Here is a 21,196-nt window from a genome sequence, read left to right as displayed (position 1 = left end):
AATATTGATAAAATCACACAGCTGGCTTACAGCATGAAACAAACACAATTGCGAACAATAAAATGCGACGCTGTTTAAAGAGGCGGACCCAGGTTACAAGGAGAATTATCAGTATGGCATACACACCACGTGTCAAGCTTTTGCAACATCTAAAGAGACTAAATATGGAAAGTTGCCTTTGTAAGTTAACATGACAGTACCAAATGGAGAAGCCACACGAAAGAACAATTCATCGTGGGCTAAAGAATTTGTTTTAAATGTTATTTAACAGTTTGGCAGTTTGGCAGTAGCGGTGACCGGCGATAGACGCCCGTTCTGACGTGTTCATCTGCATTTTTCACAGGACTCGGCGGCCGACGGAATCTGGCATCGCAAACATTGGGATTGCGTCATGATCTGAGACGCCCCTGCCCCACCTGTTATCGGCAGTTTGGCAGTAGCGGTGACCGGCGATAGACGCCCGTTCTGACGTGTTCATCTGCATTTTTCACAGGTTCGTCCCTGTCCTGCCGCTGATACCGGTGGTCCTATTCTCTGGATAGCTGGTTCTGCCGCACTGACGAGCGTGGTACCTTGCAACGCCGGCAACTGCTACATTATTCTTCTTTTGGATGTCCAGGACTCGGCGGCTGACGGAATCTGGCATCGCAAACATTGGGATTGCGTCATGATCTGAGACGCCCCTGCCCCACCTGTTATCGGCAGTTTGGCAGTAGCGGTGACCGGCGATAGACGCCCGTTCTGACGTGTTCATCTGCATTTTTCACAGGTTTGTCTTCACACATTCACACAGTGTTTTCCTTTTCCTATTTTTCTGCTGGTTGCTGCTACTGCCAAACTTGTCGTCGTAGTCATGCTTTTCGAGGTGTATGAGAGATGAGTGTTTCTGGGGAGGACATATGCCTTGCTTGCATGCTTACCCTAGAAACTACTGATGCTTAAGTGAAATGCAAAAAGTGTGGTAATTCTTATCACATCGAACAGTGCTCTGGACTGACTGAGCCGCTTGATAAGACGAGAAGTGGCACCAATTCTCGCAAAAACTATGTGTGTTCCACGTGTAAAACTGGTGCGCCATGCGTCGGTGCAGGTGCCGCTGCTGCGGCTCGTCAGGATTTTAACTTTGCTGTTGCTTTTGCGGAGTTAAGTCAAAAACTTGATTTTCTAATGCCACTAAATGAAAAGATGAACAGCATTGAACAGGCAGTGCAAACAATGTCTGATCATTTCGATACCATTCTGAAGCGATTGGACAGCCAAGATAAACAAATTGAGCAGCTCCGTAAGAGAACTGAACAGTTGGAACGAGCAAGGCCTGACGAGGAACTACACCAGATAAACTCTGACTTGAATGACCTGGAAATGCGTAGCAGGAGCCGAAACTTGGAAATTCATGGGAAACTTTTCAACGAGCACGAGAATCTACTCCAAAAGATAAACGAGATAGCCAGGATGATCCAAGTTCCTGAGGTCAGCGATCACGACCTTGAAGCTTATCATCGCCTTCCGGCGAAGGCAAATAAGACCCCCGCCATTATCATACGTTTTCAAAGCCAAAAGCTGAGGGATATGTGGCTGCAGAAAAGGCGATTACTAAAGGAAAAGGATGCAAACATATACTTTTCGGAAAACCTAACGCGCAGGGCAAGAACACTATTGTGGACTGTGAAGCAATGGGCTCGCGATAATGGCTTCCGTTACGTGTGGTATGCAAACGGGAAAATCTTCATCCGCAGGAAAGATGGCGAACCGTCCCATGTTGTCAGGGACGCGAGTCAGCTGGCTAATTTTACTGTGGTTAGGCACGTCAGCACATAATATGTGAACATCACGTCAAAATGGCTAACAATAGATTCGTGTTGCCTTGCAACATTCGCAGCGTCATGCCTACCGATTGGTTGGGCTCATCAGTGAAATGTTTTCATTTGAATGTACGATCACTGAACAATAAGGCTGATGAACTGCAAATTTTGTTAGACAGTTTTAACCTGTCTTTTGATTTCGTCATGGTATCTGAGTCATGGCTGAGCAGTAGCTTTTGTTTGCCATCATTTTCCACATTTGCCGTCAATCGTAATGTGGGTCGTGGTGGAGGTGTTTGCATTTTCGTTAATAAGAAAATCGAATGTGAATTGATCTCGGAACTTTGTTGCATGTCATCTGCTGTTGAGGTTGTTTCTGTATTGGCAAATAATACCGTTTATTCAGTGTTCTACCGACCACCCAGTGGAGATGTTGACGTATTTTTTGAGTACATTGAATCATATATTTCTTTTACTTCTGCGCATCACTATGATGTCATTATGGGCGGTGATTTTAATATAGACATGATGTCTAATTCTGCCCATGCAATTGATTTTGATGTGCTGTTAAGAAGTTTTGGCTTCAGTATTGTTACTAAGCTTCCTACTCGTATAACTACTAACTCAGAAACACTGATTGACCTGTTTATTACTAATATTAACAATTCTGTTATACATTCAGGGGTAATCTGTTGCGATTTAAGTGACCACATGGGCATTTATTTGTTTTTTCAGAAAAAGCAGCCTAGATCTAAACACACATGTACCCCAATGGTTCAGTACGTCACACCTAATGCTCTTGAAAATTTTCACAGTGAAATGTCACTTATGTCATGGAGTGATGTGTTCAATGAAACTAATGCAGAGGCAGCTTATGAAAAGTTTCTTAGTAAATTCTGCGGTGTTTATAATAGGCACTTTCCGCTAAAAAAGAAACGTACTATGAAAAAGATAAGAAAACCTTGGATATGTAATGAACTTCATACACGCATTAAACAGAAGAATAAACTCTATAACACATACATTGCCTCCAAAAGCACACAGCTGTTTCAAGAGTTTAAAAGCTACAGAAACAAGTTGACCAGTGACATCCGAAATGCCAAAAAGCGATATTATGAAAAACAATTCGAAAATTCATTTCGGCATCCTGATAAACTATGGAAACAAATCCGTTCTCTGGACGCTAATTTCATTGAGGATACGCATTTCGACAAGATCACTCATAAAGGAGAAGATTACACAGGGGAAAAATTAGCTGAGGCATTTAGTTTGTTCTTCGCAAGGGATCATTCTACACCACATAACTCACAAGACACCCCTACTGCCAGATGTTCATCTACTCTTTTTCTTGAACCAGTAGGTGAGAGTGAAGTAACGCAAACGTTTCTTGAGCTTTCAAACAGTACGTCATGTGATTTAAACAACATACAAATTCGTCCAGTAAAATATGTCATTGAATTAATCTGTGTGCCGCTTACACATATCTTTAATTTGTGCCTGCAAACCGCTACATTTCCTTCGGCTATGCAAATAGCAAAAGTAATTGTGCTTTACAAAAAGGGAGACAAAAATGACTTTAGCAATTATAGGCCAATTAGTATCCTTCCTGTTTTTTCTAAATGTCTGGAAAAAATCATACTGAAACGCATGGACAAGTTTTTACAATCTAACAATATTATCAATGATTCTCAGTATGGATTTAGAAAAAACCGTTCTACGGAAATTGCTTTGATTCATCAAAAAGAATATATTCTTGATAAATTAGAAAAAAATAAGTTCGTGTTAGGCATTTTTGTAGATTTTACCAAAGCATTTGACTGCATAGTACACAGTATCTTATTTAGAAAATTGGATTTATGTGGTATTAGAGGGCACGCTTTAGATTTAATAAAATCTTATTTATCTCATCGGAAGCAGTACGTTCAAATCAGCAATTTTCAGTCCAAAACGCGTGATATTACAGCCGGTGTGCCACAGGGCAGTATACTTGGGCCTCTTCTCTTTAACATTTATATTAATGATATTGCGAACATTGATGATCAATCCAGGTTTATTATTTATGCGGATGACACTACAATCCTTTTGTCAGCTGATACACACAATGAGCTATCTTCCCGTGGTAACAATGTATTAGGTAAGCTAGAAGTTTGGACAAAGGAAAATGCACTGTCAGTTAATGTAAATAAAACTAAAGCTATAATTTTTAATTCTATTAATAAAAAATCTGATACTTTAGTACATTTGCTGTATAAATCCCAGCCAGTTGAAATTGTCAGGTCAATAAAATCACTAGGAGTTTATTTCACACTACATTTGCAATGGAATGATCATGTCCACAACATTTTATTAAAAGCATCGAGAGCGGTTGGTATACTTTGGCGACATAAATCTGTTTTACCTTTAAAGGCAAAGCTTGCTATATACCACGCTTTATTCCTTTCACACTTGAACTACTGCACGTTAGTGTGGGCGACAACGACTAAAACTAATTTAAGAAAAATTTCATCACTCCATAATAAAATCCTCCGTCTAATTTACAACCTTCCTCACAGACATACAACAGATCACTTGTTTAGTGAACATGAAATCATCAATGTTTACCACCTATACATTTACAGGCTTTTACGCCGCTATAAGATCGAACAAAAAAAACGTTCATTTACTATTACAGATATCGCTTCCATGATACGTTATCAATCAAAGTACCCTCACCGTCATCAACCACCTTGGATGCTTCCTCGTATAAGAACTAACTATGGACAACAAAAAATTACTTATCAGCTACCGTTACAATTAAACAGGTTATATTCATCAGGTGTTAACATAGCAGATATCACCCTTTCTCAACTTCGCCAATATCTTATTAACACTCCTGACAATTAAGACCTTATCTTCAAAGTTCGTAGATAACAATTAGGGAAAACAATAAACAAAAACACAAAGGATGAAAATGCAGTCACCGCTGCATGTAAATAATATGTTTAATGTATTCGTGCTTTACATATTGCGACTTTTGATTTATATTACTATATATGTTTATTGCACTGTGTCTGTGTGGGTTTTTTTTTTCTTTTTTAGTTTGAAGGCTTTATCAATTCTAATTTTGTTAATGTTGTGTATTCTTGTCAGCTGTGGTGTTCTGTTGCCGCCACCGCCACTGCCTTATGTACATTGGGGGGTGAGAACTTAGTCAAGCGGATAATCGCTTTTATTCTCACCCCCTCCATCAACTGTGTATTGGTGGAAATAAAAACCATTATTATTATTATTATTATTATACACAGCTTTGCAAGATAATATCGACGAGTTTTACTCGTCTAGGTGTGGGAGGTGTAGGCCTGATAGAATGCGATGTTGCTTCGAAGCCTTTCTTTCGTAATATTGCAATTTTATTCAACTCTCTCAAACGCGGCACCGTAAATTTCTACTGGGTGCTCGAACATGGCAAGCAGGTCGCGGGCCCAAAATCTTTGTAACATTTTATTACCGAAACAGCGATACTAGCAATGCTTGAGCTGCACTTGCTGTTTTCGAAATTGTAACCTCCTCAATCTCATCACTGTGATCAGCAAACAGAGAGGAAAAGTACAGCAGTAGTACGTAGAGAAATATTCAATTTCAAGCCCTTTAGCAATATAATCTAAACAAATTGCCAGTTCACTGTTGAACTCTCGATGGAAACAAACAGCTGATCAGGGACGCAAGCTTGGCTTGGCACTGACTTGGCCGTTCATACAGAGCCAAAAGCCGCTGCAGGAAACTGGATTGCGGATCGTATTGAAACAAAATATTTTATACATTTTTGTTTTCTTTGTTTAATTTCTCTAATTGCTCTTGTGATGGCGTGGACCGCGCTTCGTGATCTCATGTACCGGCGCACTGTTTTTAAGTTTAGTATGGCGCACGATAATACATGATTGCGTGCTTTAATTTAAAAGGGTTCGCGAGTGTAGCAGCAACACTGCAATGTCGGGAAGAGGATAGTAGTAGAACCAGTAGCAGCTGCATGCCCGGATGGAGTGACTGATGCCCGGATGGAGGAATGTCAACCCGATGCCTTTTGTGTTGGCCGTTCTGGCAGTTCCGCCGACTTTATAGTAAGAGACGACCCCGTCGCTTGTCCTCTTCTCTTTTCCTTCGGGCATCATCGACAACGTTGACGGACGACGTGTTCGACTTCACCGTGCACGTAAGTACAGGTGATCAGGATGAAGTCGACAAGTTGCAAATCTGAACAAGAATTCACTCGAATGAAAAATTCGAGTGAATTCTTGTTCAGATTTGCAACTTGTCGACTTCATCCTGATCACCTGTCACCGGCAATAAGATACATACGTGTGATATTTAGGTGAAATAAATGATAATGCACATTTTCTGCTCCATTTGCGTGACTTAGCTACACCAGGACATGAGGTAAAGCCTTTGTCGCCTAGCCACTAGCAGGCAAGATCGATCACTCGCATCCTTCAGTTCACGAATCAACGCGCCTGCCTTAAGATTAGTAAGCTGCTCGCAAAGAAATCTTGCCAAAGCAATTTTGTTTTCTGTGAACAATGCACCGTAGATTTGTCTTGAATAACAAAAAGAAACTTGAAAAATAAATGTCGCGACCTTTTAGAAAACACCGTGTCTAAGAGCTAGACGCGGCATTTTGTAAAAGGCTCATTAAATTCAGTATTTTTTCGTAGTTTCTGCTTGAAATTATTATTGTCTATGAATTTCATGGCCCAATCTTTCACTTTGGCTGAAAATCTCGGCGGCAAAAACTTTGTTCAGTGTCCCTTTAAAGGCAGGTGTAGATGCCATCATTTCAGTCGCAAATCTTTTTGCTAGTCGGTCGGCCAGTTAACAATAAGGGTACCAACTAGAGTTCCAGATTTCATCAGCAACACATCATCATGGCTTCATCAGATGCTGCATTATATACATTCTATCTTGGTTTTTAAATAGGCGTACCGTATGGTCCACTGTTACAGGAAACAAGCGAGCTCATGGACAGTGAGCCATGTGGTGCTAACTGGCTGCGAGGATTGTGAATGGGACGCATTTGCATAGAATCGGGGTGCGCCCAGTTTTGTCTGCCATTTCTCCGCCTGTACGCATGACAGCATTGGAACGCGCATCCGTATTTTAGCTGCGCAATTTATCTAGCCCAGTGCCTCCTGCTTCACGGATTTCCTGTGAGCACAAAAAATGCATGATTTTAATCGTTGCTGCAGTGTTTTGCAAGTTGTCACCGTAAAGCACATCATATTTTTCGCTTAATGCTCGCTGCAACTAGCAAGTTCCGATGACTCAAAATGCTGTTTAGGTCTGATATAGCAAACATTTTAAGCTCGTCCTCGTGACCATGAAATATTGGTTTATTAAATAATGGAAGGCAGAATTGGTATCAGTTGATTTACAGTGTGAAAATGAAAAGTGCGAAGGACCGTGCCTCGCAAGTAAGCCCCGAGAGCATGAGCAGAAAAGTAGCAGATGAGGATGCTCATGCGCTGCATTTCCAAATCTCACCAGCACTAATGCTTGACGGACTGCTGGCCACGCACTAGCCTGTTCTTTCTGAAACAGGACTTTGGCCCTGTAAGCAAGTTCTTGAAGGGCGTAAGTAAAACGTAGAATGGGCCCCCTAAATGCATTCATCCTTGAACCATTGGGCTTATAAATTAGTGCCCCTTTCAAAATACAACTATTCTGAGCAAGAAATTGTGACAGAACAGTGCACGAAGTTTAAAAATGTGAAAAAAGTCTTTAAATGTCCCCTTTATACACAGTGTTCTTATGATGTCACTTCTGCCGTTGTCACCCTCTCCCGCCATGCCCGGGTAACTCACTGGGTACCTACGGCAGTTCACGTGCTGCAGTGCGGTTTGTTGGGGGCTCGTCATCTGTTGCTGTGAACGATGTGGAGGCATTGTGGTTTTTTGTTGTCTTACTTTAACGAGCTCATTGGATCAGGAAGGCCTCGCTCGTTCACTCGATACAAGACCAGATAATCAAGATGTGCGACACGTACACCAGCCACCGCGTACACCGGCTGCCCGCCACAACCTATGAGGGCCTATTATCTTGCTTTCACTAAAAATTGCCTGACCCAAAAACAAGTGAAAGCGCCGCAATTTTATGAGTGGATGTGCGAAGCGCAGCAGCTCCCATCGAAAACTAGTCGGGCAGAGCTAGGCAAGTTTACAGGGGATATAATATTATGAATATAATGTCGCGGCCCACGCCACCAAAGTAGCTATGCCCCCCCCCCCCCCCCAAGTGTTTAAGCTGTGCTGATGTTGAGCTTGAGCCTCTTTGATTGCAATTTGTGGAAATAGTCGAGGAAAATATTATACAAGGCAGATAGAGACTTTGCGTGGTGTGTGCCGCGGTAATGCCAGTCATCATTTTTTTTTCGCGTATGTTTTAACACCCTTTTCACTTTCTATTTTTTGTTGTTGTACGCTAATGTACAGTGGAGTCGCCGAACATGATGGAGACCATGTATATAATTAATTGACTAATTTTTAAAAATCCTGACCCCCCCCCCCCCCCCGCACTTGAATTGATCGGCTATACTTCAAAGTGAACTAATATTGTTTCCCATTATTTATCAGTTTGTTTCAATGCAATACCAAATCTCCGCGATCGCCATCAGGATTTTAACCGCCTTCCTCGCCATCATGATTTTAACTGTGGACAAGTTTGTATGTACAGTATCTTGGTAAGCTATGTCTGTTTGCAGGTAAATGCTTGGCTATGGCACTTACCCGTAATGAAGTTGCACCTCAAGATGCAAATATTGCAAACTTTCTTCAAGTAGCTTTTGTTAACCTGCACCAGCCAAATACGTTGGTACATTTTGGAAAATCGCAATGTGCGTTCTTAATTTCAGGTAATAACTTTCAGCGAAGAAACACCCTAAGCTCTGCTCCTTTTTCGTAGACTACTAAATCAACTTGCCTCACTAGCAGCTCATAATTCCTCAACCTTGCGTCGTGAGGCAAAACTAAACTGGCGCAAGCACGAGGAGACAACACGGCAGTGGTAGGCGATAGATTCGGTTGGTGCCCGGGCATGTTGGTGGCGCATTTCGGAAGTGACGAAAAGGCGCTGCGAGATGCACGTGCACACTTCGTGTAGTTGCTGTATTGGACAGCAAATTTTTTTTTCTTATCTGGGCAGTTTTACCAAAAGAAGCTTCATCATATGGCGTGATAAATGAAGCGAATCCACAGGTTGAACCACATCATAGTCTCGCTATGCTTTTGTACTTTTTTTAGCTCGCAAAATTTATTTGTATAGAAGTGACAACTTGCCAGTAATAAGGCAGCACTCGTTTCTTTACCATATGATCATCTCTGGTGTGCTGCTGCCTCAATATTTCAAATTATAAGCATTTACACCATTGTATGCCAACTTTTCCTTCAAAGTGAGACAAGCCACATGTGTATCGTAGATCAAGAAGCATGCCAGTTTCACGTACTTGCAAGGTAAACATCAGAAATGCACAGTTGATCAAAAATATCAGTTCAATTCAATTCAATTCAATTCAACTCAATTTTATTTTCCAGTTTATACATGCTGGATGGTTGCGTTTAATGGTGCATCTACACAGCAGAGCACCTGTGGCACCTCGGGAACAAGGTAATGCCGCATATGTTACAACAGATAATTAAAAAAGACAGGGGACGTGCCGTGAACAAATAGAAACAAAAATAAAATGGCACGTGGCAGCGAGCGAAGGCGGCAAGGGGAGGGGAGCCCGTGGGACTTCAGCGGATGAACGTAGGGTGTGTGTTTAATTTGTGGAAGAAAAAAAAATTCAAAATTTTGGCGACTGAAATGGGGGTGACTTAGTGAGTGCGCTCATGACGAGAGTAAACACGGTTATAATTTTTTTTCAAATCTCTTTTGAAAGCCATGAAAAATCTGTATGTGATGCAGCCTAACAGAAGATCCGTGAAGGCAAATTATGAATTCGTCGTTGTACGAAGGCCTTTTTTTTTTCATGCGCACCATCCCCGCCGCGGTGGTCTAGTGGCTAAGGTACTCGGCTGCTGACCCGCAGGGCGCGGGTTCGAATCCCGGCTGCGGCGGCTGCATTTCCGATGGAGGCGGAAATGTTGTAGGCCCGTGTGCTCAGATTTGGGTGCACGTTAAAGAACCCCAGGTGGTCTAAATTTCCGGAGCCCTCCACTACGGCGTCTCTCATAATCATATAGTGGTTTTGGGACGTTAAACCCCACATATCAATCGATCAATCATGCGCACCATAAATAGTGCTCAAAATTTGATTGCGTATGTTGTTTTCATCCTCGCTGTATTCCGTGCTGTTTATGATGTAAAAAAAAAGTAGCACGCTGAATTGGTGCTGCTTTTGGGCAACAGTTGAAAATGGCGGGGTGCATGAATGCGGAATACTGCCGCTTACACTCAAATCACTCATGTGGTCACCTCCCACTGTTTGTAGCATGTGTTGTGTATACACAGCTGCATATTTCCTAGCTAGAAAATGTCGATTTTAGGGGTTTCACGCCATTTTCCAAGTAACTATTCCACGATTACACACACTGATCAGCAGGCTTTCAATTGCGCTGAAGGACACAGGTGCCATAAAATTCATTGTCGATTTTTTCAAGAAACCGTATGTAAAGGATGAAGCTTCATGCGTACATACACACACACACACCATATTGTTTTTTGTACTTTATGAAAGCTGCGAAGGTCTCATGTGCCTCCAAGTGTAACCTGTCTTATTTATTCTCCATCACCGCAAAAGTTTTGTGAGTTTCAAATAAAAGTACTTTGTGCATGGCCACGTTTGGGTAATTTTTTGTGAAGGTGTTATTTGAGCAGCCTACAGTGTTTACTTTATAAGCCTGTATGTATATGTTGCATTATAAGGATGCAGAATGTGTGTGGCTGTACAATATATATGAAGTGTAAAAACTAAGTGTGTCAGTTGTAGTGTTCTTGCAACCAATATTACCCCCGAATTCTAGAACGTCCCTTCACTCAACGCTTCACCTTCACTTGAGATGGCTGATGAGAGCGCCGTCTCTAAGCAGAGAAAGCCGCTGCATGTCAGCAATAATCTGCTGTGATTCTCGAGTAGCGCGGCGTCGCTTTCAAACGAGCAGCGGCACAGTGCTCAACTCTGTCAAGTGAAGGGTGAAAGTCGAGTCGAGGAGCGTTTCTCAATACGGGGGTTAGTTTTGTTGTCTTGTTAACCTGCCATTAACACTGGATTGATGCTACTTTGCTCTAGCTGTACAGTGCTCTCCAAGGCACAAGGAGGCACCGCAGGGGGAGGCTCGGAGCCAACCATGCGTGAGTTTCCTTTCATTGTTACACTATGCACCTGTTAAATGATGGACTAAATGATGGACTTTGATGTATGCTATATGTATTGTGCAAGTTTTTGGGGACATACAACTTCCAACACTTATATGTTCTGACGAAAATCACGCAAGAATGAGAGAAGCTTGTGCAAAAATGATGCAAGAGTGTAAGAAGCTTTTGCAGAAGTCTGTGAAATGAAGTTTTGAAAATTTGTGGCAATGTGTCATTGTACAGTGGTCAACAGCCTTGATCAGCATGCTTGACTGCAGGGCTCCCGGCTGCACAGGCGCATCTACGGAGTGCCTGATGCATGATGGGCCAAATGTCAGCCTGCACACTGGTGCCTCTTATCCCCGTTTGTCTGTTACATCAGTGTCTCTTGTAAAGGGGATCAACTGTGCTACCTTTTTTTTTTTTCGAATGTAATGAGTTCTTTTTCCAGATTATTGTTGTTTTAAGGTAGAGCCTCACATTTCGATCAAATACTGAAGATTCTATTTTTTCTTCTAGATGCTATAAAGTCACTCATTGTGTTATAATAGAGTGAACACTGTTATGAGAAAAGCTACTTCATGTAGTTAACTCACTCCATATTGACTTAACACACAGAATTGGTGAAAACTACACTTCATTCCAGCTGCATTAGGAATAATATTCATTTGCAAACTTCTGTTTCTTTTGTTTGTTTGTTGGCTGGAGGTTTGGACTATAGCTTGGCCAGAGGGCACTGTGTAGTCTTTCTTCATCTTCCCAATTTTATGAACATCAATTTATAGGCGTATGGGAAGTAGCCAGCATGCTGAAACAGCGGTGCAAGCATGCAAGATGTTCACCATTGCATGCAGTCCGTTGCTGTGAGCAACCTACTGCATACAATTAACTGCGAGTGTTGAACTAACGCTGCACTATGTGTGCCTCCTGGAAAGCTGCAATGGTAAAGTGCCACAATCCTATAGTAACATGGATAAAATCGCAATTTGTTTGTTGAATAATTTTGCAACAGAATCAATGGAGTTTTGGATAAACTTGTGTATCTGCCTGGTTCATCAAAGCTACAGATTCAAATGCGGTATATACTCGCGTATTATGTGTACTTTTTTTTTGTCGATCCGGTTATGTGCGAAGCTAGTAGGAATCGCTGGCCTAAAAGCCCAACTGGGAATATATGTTGCAGGCGCTGTCACAGCTGTCTCAAAGCGGATTGTCATTTGTTTGGTAAGCCTGTTCAAATGCCCCCATTTTCTTGAAGTTCTTCCGAACATTGCTAAAAAAACCAGTTCCCACGACAGGCTTATACCAGAGAACATAAGTACTCTCCAACAATTGTCGGGAACCCAACGCAAAGTAAGATGCAGACAAGGAAGCGCGATGCCAACACAGTGCTGTGTGTGTCGCCCTTCATATGTGTGTGTCCCCATTCCTTGTCCCAGTCTTCTATTGCGTTGTGTTCCCTCCGATATCTAACAAACACACCCAAGCTTCTATGCTAAGTCTTATTCAACGCACTCTTCTGCTGGCTCCCATACTGAATATTGCATGTCGAAGAACTCCACGCTGATGTGCTTGGCGGTAGCACGGTTTCAGTTTTCTTCGGTAAGTTTTATAACAGCAATCTGCCTCGTATATAATTATTGTTGCCTATCACAAGGAACGGTAAAAACGCTATGGCCAGATGGCGAAACCGAAAAAAAAAAGAAAATGAGTGCGAAAACCTGCCTCATCTAGTTGACGTGACAGGTCCTTGCACGCGTTCAACATCTGTGCTGTGTCTCGAGAATACATTCTTGCCGCGGAAGAGGTGGGAAGATAGGAGGCAAACCTTTAGGCATTTCGGACTACACATAAACAGGTTTCGGTTTTCAAGTTCGATATTCTAGGGAAAGCATAAAAGTTCATGGAAGAAGGGACCTTTCACTCAGCCCATTTTGTGTAAGACTGCACTCGCCTACTCGACAGGAGATGTGCCTGACAAGAGATGTGCCTGATGTGCATCATGAAGTCAAATGTGTCTGTGTGTGTGCTGGCAAGGTGGCTCGGGCTGGTTGGGGAGGGCAAAGTATGCGAGCAAGAAGTTTTTTGTAGTAAAGCAGGCTGGCTAATTATACTGGTGAGCAAATTATGTGAGGATGCAAATTGTACGAGTAAATATGGTATGTACTCTTGTATGTTTCAGCTCTGTTGCTACGGATCCTGCGGATCCAACTTGGCATCTGGCAGCAACAAAAAGGTTCTGCAGGAGGTGCGACAGCTGAAGCATGAGGTACGGCTCTTGTCCGTGCCTCAGCACGCCCAGCCAGCACAGCCCCCTTCTGACGTTCCCCGGCTGCCTGCTGGTACAATTGGAGAAGTGGAGGCAGCAGAGGCAGCTGTGCAGAGTGAAGCTGTGGCTGCGGCTTTGGTGTGTATTTCTTGATTTTTAATACGCCTATGTAACATGCAGAAATTTAGTAGTGCTTTAAGATACTGTGTTTCGGGAAACAAACTAGTCAGGTAATCTCATGAGCCACTGTACTACAGTCGAATATGAATAATTCGTACTCAAAGAGGCCAGAAAATTTGTTCAAATTAAAAGAAGTTCAAAATAGTGAAAGTTACCGTAATTACTTGAATCTAACACGCACCTTTTTTCCGGTTAAGAGAGTTCATAAATCGCATGCGCGTTAGAATTGAGTACGAAAAAAAATGATTATGGTCATTCTATTGCCATCGCCACTTACAAAATGGCCGCCCCCTACGTGCGTTGGCATGGCGCGTCGGTTATTTCTGCCTATGTGTTTCCCATGTGCGGCACTTCATACGTGTGCTGAGGAGTTCGTCATCTTGTAGTACATTAGCATCGACGGCACGGTAGGGCCGACTCCAAAAACTCGACGAGTGTACCACAATGCTACTTTTAAAAGGAAAGTCATCGCGTGTGCCGAAACGGACAGAAATCGGGCCGCATCGCGGTCTCATGATGATGGATGGTAGCGCAGACAACGAACACGGACAAGAGAAGGCACATAGACACAACATGTGCCTATGTGCCTTCTCTTGTCCGTGTTCGTTGTCTGCGCTACCATCCATCATCATGCAACCATACCAACAAGCCCAAATCGCCACCCTCATTGGCATCGCGGTCGTTCGGATTTCCCGAAACGTGCGTGCGGGACTGGCGGAAACAAAGGCAGGATATTGTCGACAGCAAAGATTCACGCAAAAGCTTCAGTGGACCACAGCAGGGTCAGTTTCCCCAAATTGAAAAGCTGCTTGGCGAGTATGTGATTAAGCAGTGAGCGGCACAGCGGCCCGTGACGCCAGAACTGCTCCAAGTGCAGGCTATGCAGTTAGCCTTAGAAAAAGGGCTAATGCAGAGCCAGTTTAAAGCGAGCAGGTGCTGGCTAACTAACTTTATGAAGAGGAAAAGCTTTTCTCTCCGAAGGCGAACGGGCATATGCCGGAAGTTGCCGGAGGAGTACGAAGAAAAGCTTCAGAGTCTTCAGAGGTTCCTCCTAAACTTGCGGCACAACAACGGCTACCTGCTTGGGGAAATCGGGAATGCCGATCAGACGCCTCTTTACTTCGACATGCCTGGCACCGAAACCGTCGAGGAGAAGGGGGCGAAGCAAGTTCGTGTGCTGACATCGGGCCACGGTAAAACTATAGTGACAGCAATGCTCCGTTGCACGTCAGATAGGCACAAGCTTCCCCTGTACCTCATATTTAAACAGAAGACGCTCTCAAAAGGAGTCGTTTTCCCGAGTGGTGTGATCAAGCGGGCCAACGAGAAAAATGGGTGCGCGTTGCAATCGATGTCTTATTTTTTTTTTTTTGTCATGGAAACCAGGTGCGCGTTACGATTGAGGGTGCGGTAGAATCGAGTAATTACGGTAAATGAGCGGAGGGCTCACCGTGCAGTGGTGCATGTGCATGAGGAAGTTTTATTCACAAGTTACAGGACATTCGTCAATAATTAAAGTAATCAATACATGTCTGTACACGTTGGCCTTGCAACGAGTCAACAAGTTCTGCGTGCAGTTTGCAAAGCATTTGTACTTCGGCTTCAGTATTCTCCTGGCAAAAGAAGTTGCGCGCGGCAATGTCCAGTGCTGACACTCTTCGAAGACAACTGTGTTTCCACTGTTACCATCTGCGCTGCAGCCGGAGCGTGGCCAGCACATGATGAGAATGGAGGAGCGTCTCCACCTGGAGAAAAGCAGATCGGCATTCGAGAGAGAAACACTCCGCGGCAGCTTTTTTTTTTTTTTTGCTCTCTTCATGCGCGGTGTTGAAAGGAGAAGGGTCTCTACATAGCAGGAGCGAAAAACAGGAAAGCGTGACACCGGCGCGTTGCAGATCGGCATGAGAGAGAGCCAACTCTCTGCGACAGCTTTTTTTCCCTCTTTCTCTTCGTGCGCAGTGTTAAGAGGAGAAGGGTCTCTACGTGGCAGGGACGGAAAAAGCCGAAGCGTGGCACAGGAATGTCGCAGATTGGCATTTGGCAAACATTCCACCGCAGTCTTTTCTTTCCTTTTCTTCATTTTCTTCTTCAAGCACAGCGATGAGGTGTCTGAAGTGCCACCGCAGGATTGGGCGGGTGCTGAGAGCATTTTCGGAGCGTGGTATCATTTTGATAAGACCACAGCGTCAGTTCGAATTAAGTGTGTTGCAAATAATGAGATTCGACTGTATTTACTATAGTCTGTGAAGTCCGAGTGAACTGTCCTAAGCTAGCAGACGATGTAGGCGCCATCGTGTGTTTGATGGGCAGTGACTAGCAAAGAAAAATATAAACAGCAAATGGTGCGATCATCTAGTGCGACCTTTATTTTTCTATCAGTTTCATCTATGACCAAGATTTGGTCGCTCTAAGGTTGCCTCTTAGTACGCCTTGACCATGTTCATTTATCTTGTTGCGCTCTGCTTACAATGCATTGATTAAAAACATGTCCAAGCTTCTTTTTGAATTCCACATATTTTATCGTTTTTCACCTGTAGAAGCTACTCCTGGTCAACATTCAGGCAAAGACATTGTAACCTCAAAGAAACGTGTATTGGAATTTGAGCACTGTACAAAGTATTATACTATTTCATAGCTAGAATCAATATTTATTAAGGGTTATAACAGTGTTGTATTTGATTTCATAACAGCGAAACTGCATATCAGAGAAGGACACTGAAAGGTTCTCACACTGAGTGTGAGAAGGCTGATGTGGAAACCATTTTAGGTCATGTGAGTTGAAGTTAGCGTAAAAAAACAATGAAATGTTGTGATGCCCAAAAATTCAAGTTGTTGTTTTCAGTTTCCTCTTCTTGCAGATTTTTATCATGAAAACATTTCGATGTGCTGTTGCGTTTACCCCATCTATGCTTCTTGCATTTTTTACAGCGCAAGCACCTCCTGCAGATTGGGGGACGTGGCCTCCGAGAAATTGGTGTGAATGCCATGAAGGCTGTATTGGCACATGACGTGCAAGTGCTGTACAGCCTTCATGGCAGAAAAGGAAAAAGGGCCTTTGAGAACCTGAGGCTCTGTAGATTAGTGACAGGTTAGACTTGTTCATTGTTTTATGTGTGTGTACCCTTGTGTATTCTCTGTACTGCAGTGCTTCATGTGTAATATGGTATTTCTGTTCTTGTATGCAGATGTCATCTGCCAAAAAGCAGGGTGCGACCAGGCGGAGGCCCTCAACTTTATTAAGAGGTGGCTGCCAGGGTCTGGTGATCGCTGTGGGGGCAGGAAGCGGCGCTTCAGAGAAGCATTTGTTGTGGAGCAGCCCGATGATCCCCACTCTCAGAGTGCAGATTATCGGCTTCTCGCAGCAGCTGGCTTCCTGCCAAGCCACAGCAGCCAGGGCCTTGACAGCACCACTGCCACTGTGCTCCCAACGCAACCTGACCTGCAGTAGAGCGGGCCTTTTTTAGTTGTGTATATATATTTTTCAATGTATACATTTTTTGTTGTACCCAATAAATAAAAAAAAGGATAAATGGTCTGCAGACTGTCGGTGGTGCACTGTTCGGCTAGCTTATGCTGATTCGGAAGCACCATCACCATGTTTCAGTTACAAAAAAAAAAAATGCTCTAAACTGTATAAATATTCTCGATTATCATGTGGGGGACATACGCTTTCAGCATTTACTTCCTAACGACTTTTTTCGATCTGCTGTACCAAATACCAGTACCAAATAAAGCACTCGTTATTGCAAAAGATGGATTGGTAAAAAAATAGACTACACTTTTAGTGTTAGCAAAGGGCATGAGGTATAAAAGATGAAATAGATCGAGTAACTGCTTTCAGTTCTCAGCATTCAATTTTCTTTTGCCCCAAGCATACAGGGCTGCAAAGCTACAAGAGCGGGTCATCGAGGCATATTGTTTAAATCTTCCGGTAAGAAAAATTTCCTACTAATAATGGTTACATAATGGCAAGCCAATCAGTAGCCAATATTCGTCGTGCAGGAAACATCGGTGTAATAACGGCATTTGATTGGCTGCAATGTGGCCCTGGATTGGTCCAATGTCGGTCGTACATCGGTAGCCAATATTCGTCGTGCAGCAAACATTGGCGTAAAAATGGCATGTGATTGGCTGAAATATGGCCCAATGTTGGCCGAACATTGGCAGCTTTGTCAGGAATACGATGGGCCTTCGTCAGCCCAATGTTGGTTGCATACTGGCTAAAACATCGGCAAAACGTCGGCCCATCATTGGCTTGAACGTCGGCCCGACATTGGAAGAAGTCGCACTTTCGACGTCGGTGCCGATGTTAGCCGATGTTGGTCCAAGATTGGTCCAACGGCGGCGTGCTGCCTGGGTGGTTATACCACGCCACATGCGATCTGATGTCTGTGCGTATTTTCATGCCGACCCACAACACGCTCACGCTGGTGTGTTAAAAATATATCAGCGGATCCGCCAGCGTTACTACTGGTGTGGTATGTACACTTTTGTACGAAAATACATTCGGTCTTGTTCATTATGCCAACGACGAAAGACAGCTGCTCATTCACCCGGATTATTACAGCCTCTACCGTGTCCGGCGCGCCCTTTCGACCGCGTTGGTATTGATCAATATGGTCCCCTTCCTTACACTGCCGCTGGAAATCGATGGATCATTGTCGCTGTCGTCCATCTGACGAGGTATGCTGAAACAGCTCCACTACCTACGGCTGGTGCACGTGACGTAGCCAGTTTCGTTTTGCGACGCTTCGTACTGCGTCACGGGGGACCACGTGAACTACTATGTGATCGAGGGCGTGTCTTTTTATCCGAAGTTGTACAACAACTCCTTCAGGCATGCCGCACGGTGCACCGCACCTCTACAGCCTACCACCCGCAGACCAACGGCCTAACTGAGTGCTTCAACCGAACGCTAGGAGACATGCTCGCCATGTATGTCAATTCCGACCAATCAAACTGGGATGTCATTCTTCCATTTGTGACCTTTGCGTACAACACCGCGATGCAGTCAACCACAGGCTTCTCGCCTTTCTTCTATATGGGCGCGAGCCATGCTCCACCCTTGACACCATTTTGCCATATCGTTCCGACTTCTCAGAGTTCAACCCTCTTTCTAAAATTTTGCACCACGCTGAAGAGCGTCGTCAGTTGGCCCGATCATTCATCTCGGACAAGCAAGCATTCGAAAAAGATCGCCACGACCGCGACCAGCAAGTCGAAACTTTTGCCGTGGGCTCGCTCGTCTGGCTCCGACTGCCCTTACACTCCCCAGGTCTGTCCTCTAAGTTTGCCCCCAAGTTTCACGGTCCTTATCGCGTTGTCGAACGTCGATCTCCTGTCACATACGTGATCGAGCCGGTCACGCCATATACAGACAGGCGATGCCTTGGTCTTGAGACTGTCCACGTGAGTCGTCTCAAGCCTTATCACGACCCACTCCTAATCTCGTCACCTTGACTTGCCAGGATAGCTCGTCTTCGTCGCCGGGGTATTGTAGAGAGGAAGAAGATTATGTGCCGCAGTGGGTCACGCCTTCAGCAAGAGGAGCCGAGCGTGAGCTGTTCCCCCGAGCGTTGTGTTTCCTGCGTCGATTGCTGCCGCCCGCTTTCCGCATCACTAGACCTGCTGATTGATATGTGGGGTTTAACGTCCCAAAACCACCATATGATTATGAGAGACGCCGTAGTGGAGGGCTCCGGAAATTTTGACCACCTGGGGTTCTTTAACGTGCACCCATCACTAGACCTGCTGTGCAACTACTACTTACGCCAATAAACCCCGTTTCAGCTCTATTATCACAGAAGGATTTAGTTTTAAATGGCTTTGAAGAGAAAACAATAACATTAGGTGTATTTTTTTGATTTTTTCAAAGTTTTTGACAGGATTAACCATGTTATTTTACTAAAAAAGCAAGAACATTATGGATTCCATGTATTACTACTGTATCTTTTCAGGTCTTACATGATGGACAGAAAACAATGCGATTGCATCTCGGGTGAATACTCAGACCCGCTGAAGCTGGAAGCTGGTGTTCCTCAAGGAAGCATATTAGGAACCGTACTGTTCAACATCTATATAAATGATTTAGTGAACATTAGCAGCTTAGCACATTATATATTATACGCAGATATGCACCAGCTTTTTTTTTGCAGTCGCGTAGTACTGATTATTTACCCCAACAAGCTAACTCTGTTCTCGAAACGCTGTATTTGTGGAGCAAAGCAAATTCCTTGCAGGTTAAATCTAAAAAAACAAAAGCTGCTCTTTTTGCACCAACCCCATAATACGTAAATCGTAATCTAAACATATTCTATCAATCAGAACGAATTGAAGTCACGGCTAACGTTAAATCGTTAGGTGTAATCTTTGATCAGCACTTATTGTGAGACAAACACATCGAACGCATTGCAACACGTATTGCGAAAGCATGCGGGGCACTGGGTAGGCTTCGGGATATTCTTCCATCAAAAATACGGCTACTGTTGTATAATACAATATTTATCTCTCATGCTAATTATTGCAATTTAGTATGGGGAACTACCTCAAAAAAGAATTGCAGGACATTATTTATGCTACAAAAAAGCATCACGGCATGTTGCGTGTGTTCCTTACGACAGCCAAACAAGTCCATTATTTGCACAGTTTAATGTTCTCCCATTTCGTTACCATTATGAGTTTAACCTTGCCATGAAGCATAAAGAAAACGTTAAACGAAGCCATGGTGCATTTATTCATTTTTGCAAGTTGAACAAACCACATCAACTCAATTATGACATCAGAGAGCGTGAAACTTGGGCTGTCCCCTTTTCGCGAACCAATCATGAAAGATACCAGCTACCGTACCGTATATCATTGCTGCTGAACGATCTTGAGGGGGAAACAATATTTTAAATGCTACTTCACGCCGAATGTTGAAGTAGTATTTTCAAAGCCGTGTGGCTTCATGTAAGTAATTTTATGTCACATATGTGCTTGCTTTTCCTTTCTTGTTTCTTAGGTATGGTATATCCTTTATTTTTATGGTGTGTGCGAAAGCCTTCCTACATGGTCTTATGTACTTGAAAATCTGTGTGGCTTCACCATGATGCATATTTTCTATGACTGTGTTTGTAAACGTTGTGAACAGTTCACTAAAAAAAGTGTCTTCTGTGTAAGGAAAAAAAGGAAACTTTTTTGTTGTGCTGTCAATTTGCAACATACATTTCAGTGTTTTATTAGTTTGATTATTGTTTTCTTTTTCTCGAAAGATAATCTGTATATCGATGCATTTCAGTTTTTGAGTACGTGTGTTGTCTCCTGCCAAATTCTGTAGGGGCAGGGGCCTTCGTCAAGCCGCTATGATAGCGGCTTTTTTGCTCCTGTCCTAGCATTTGTTGTAAATGAATGCTGAAATAAAGAATTAGAATCAGAACTGCTTTCTCTGAAAAGTCGCAGCGTGGCCGAGGCTGTAGACTGCCACGCGACAGTCAATGTTGTCCCGCGGAGCCATCATCAACAAAGGGACCAACCAGGACCCAGTCTCCACCACGACATGGCGAACGACCCAAGTGGCATAGCCAGTGTCGGCCGCCGGAGCCCATTTCGACAAACTTCCAGCGTGGTCGGGGCCGACCACGACGAT

The 21,196-nt window shown here is 43.5% G+C and overlaps 1 protein-coding gene across 4 annotated transcripts; it reads left to right on the top strand.

The window, feature by feature from the left end:
• Positions 1–280: 280 nt before the first annotated feature.
• Positions 281–17,102, top strand: LOC142784959 (uncharacterized). Of its 4 annotated transcripts, XM_075883352.1 has the most exons (8): positions 281–493; positions 620–769; positions 9,362–9,434; positions 11,059–11,120; positions 12,307–12,347; positions 13,306–13,530; positions 16,501–16,660; positions 16,758–17,102. In XM_075883352.1, the coding sequence occupies exons 3-8, from the start codon at positions 9,376–9,378 to the stop codon at positions 17,018–17,020; spliced, it is 810 nt and encodes a 269-aa protein (XP_075739467.1). In that variant the 5' UTR covers positions 281–493; positions 620–769; positions 9,362–9,375; the 3' UTR covers positions 17,021–17,102. The 4 variants fall into 4 exon arrangements, 3 of the variants coding, with proteins under 3 accessions (XP_075739467.1, XP_075739469.1, XP_075739468.1); XM_075883354.1 differs by lacking the exon at positions 9,362–9,434 and having other exon boundaries at positions 281–769; XM_075883353.1 differs by lacking the exon at positions 12,307–12,347 and having other exon boundaries at positions 281–769.
• The last annotated feature ends 4,094 nt before the right edge of the window (positions 17,103–21,196 follow it).

Source organism: Rhipicephalus microplus, unplaced genomic scaffold (genome assembly GCF_043290135.1).
Source record: "Rhipicephalus microplus isolate Deutch F79 unplaced genomic scaffold, USDA_Rmic scaffold_16, whole genome shotgun sequence".
NCBI lineage: Eukaryota > Metazoa > Arthropoda > Arachnida > Ixodida > Ixodidae > Rhipicephalus > Rhipicephalus microplus.
Note: the sequence above shows the minus strand (reverse complement) of the source record. Positions and strands in the feature narration are given on the sequence as shown.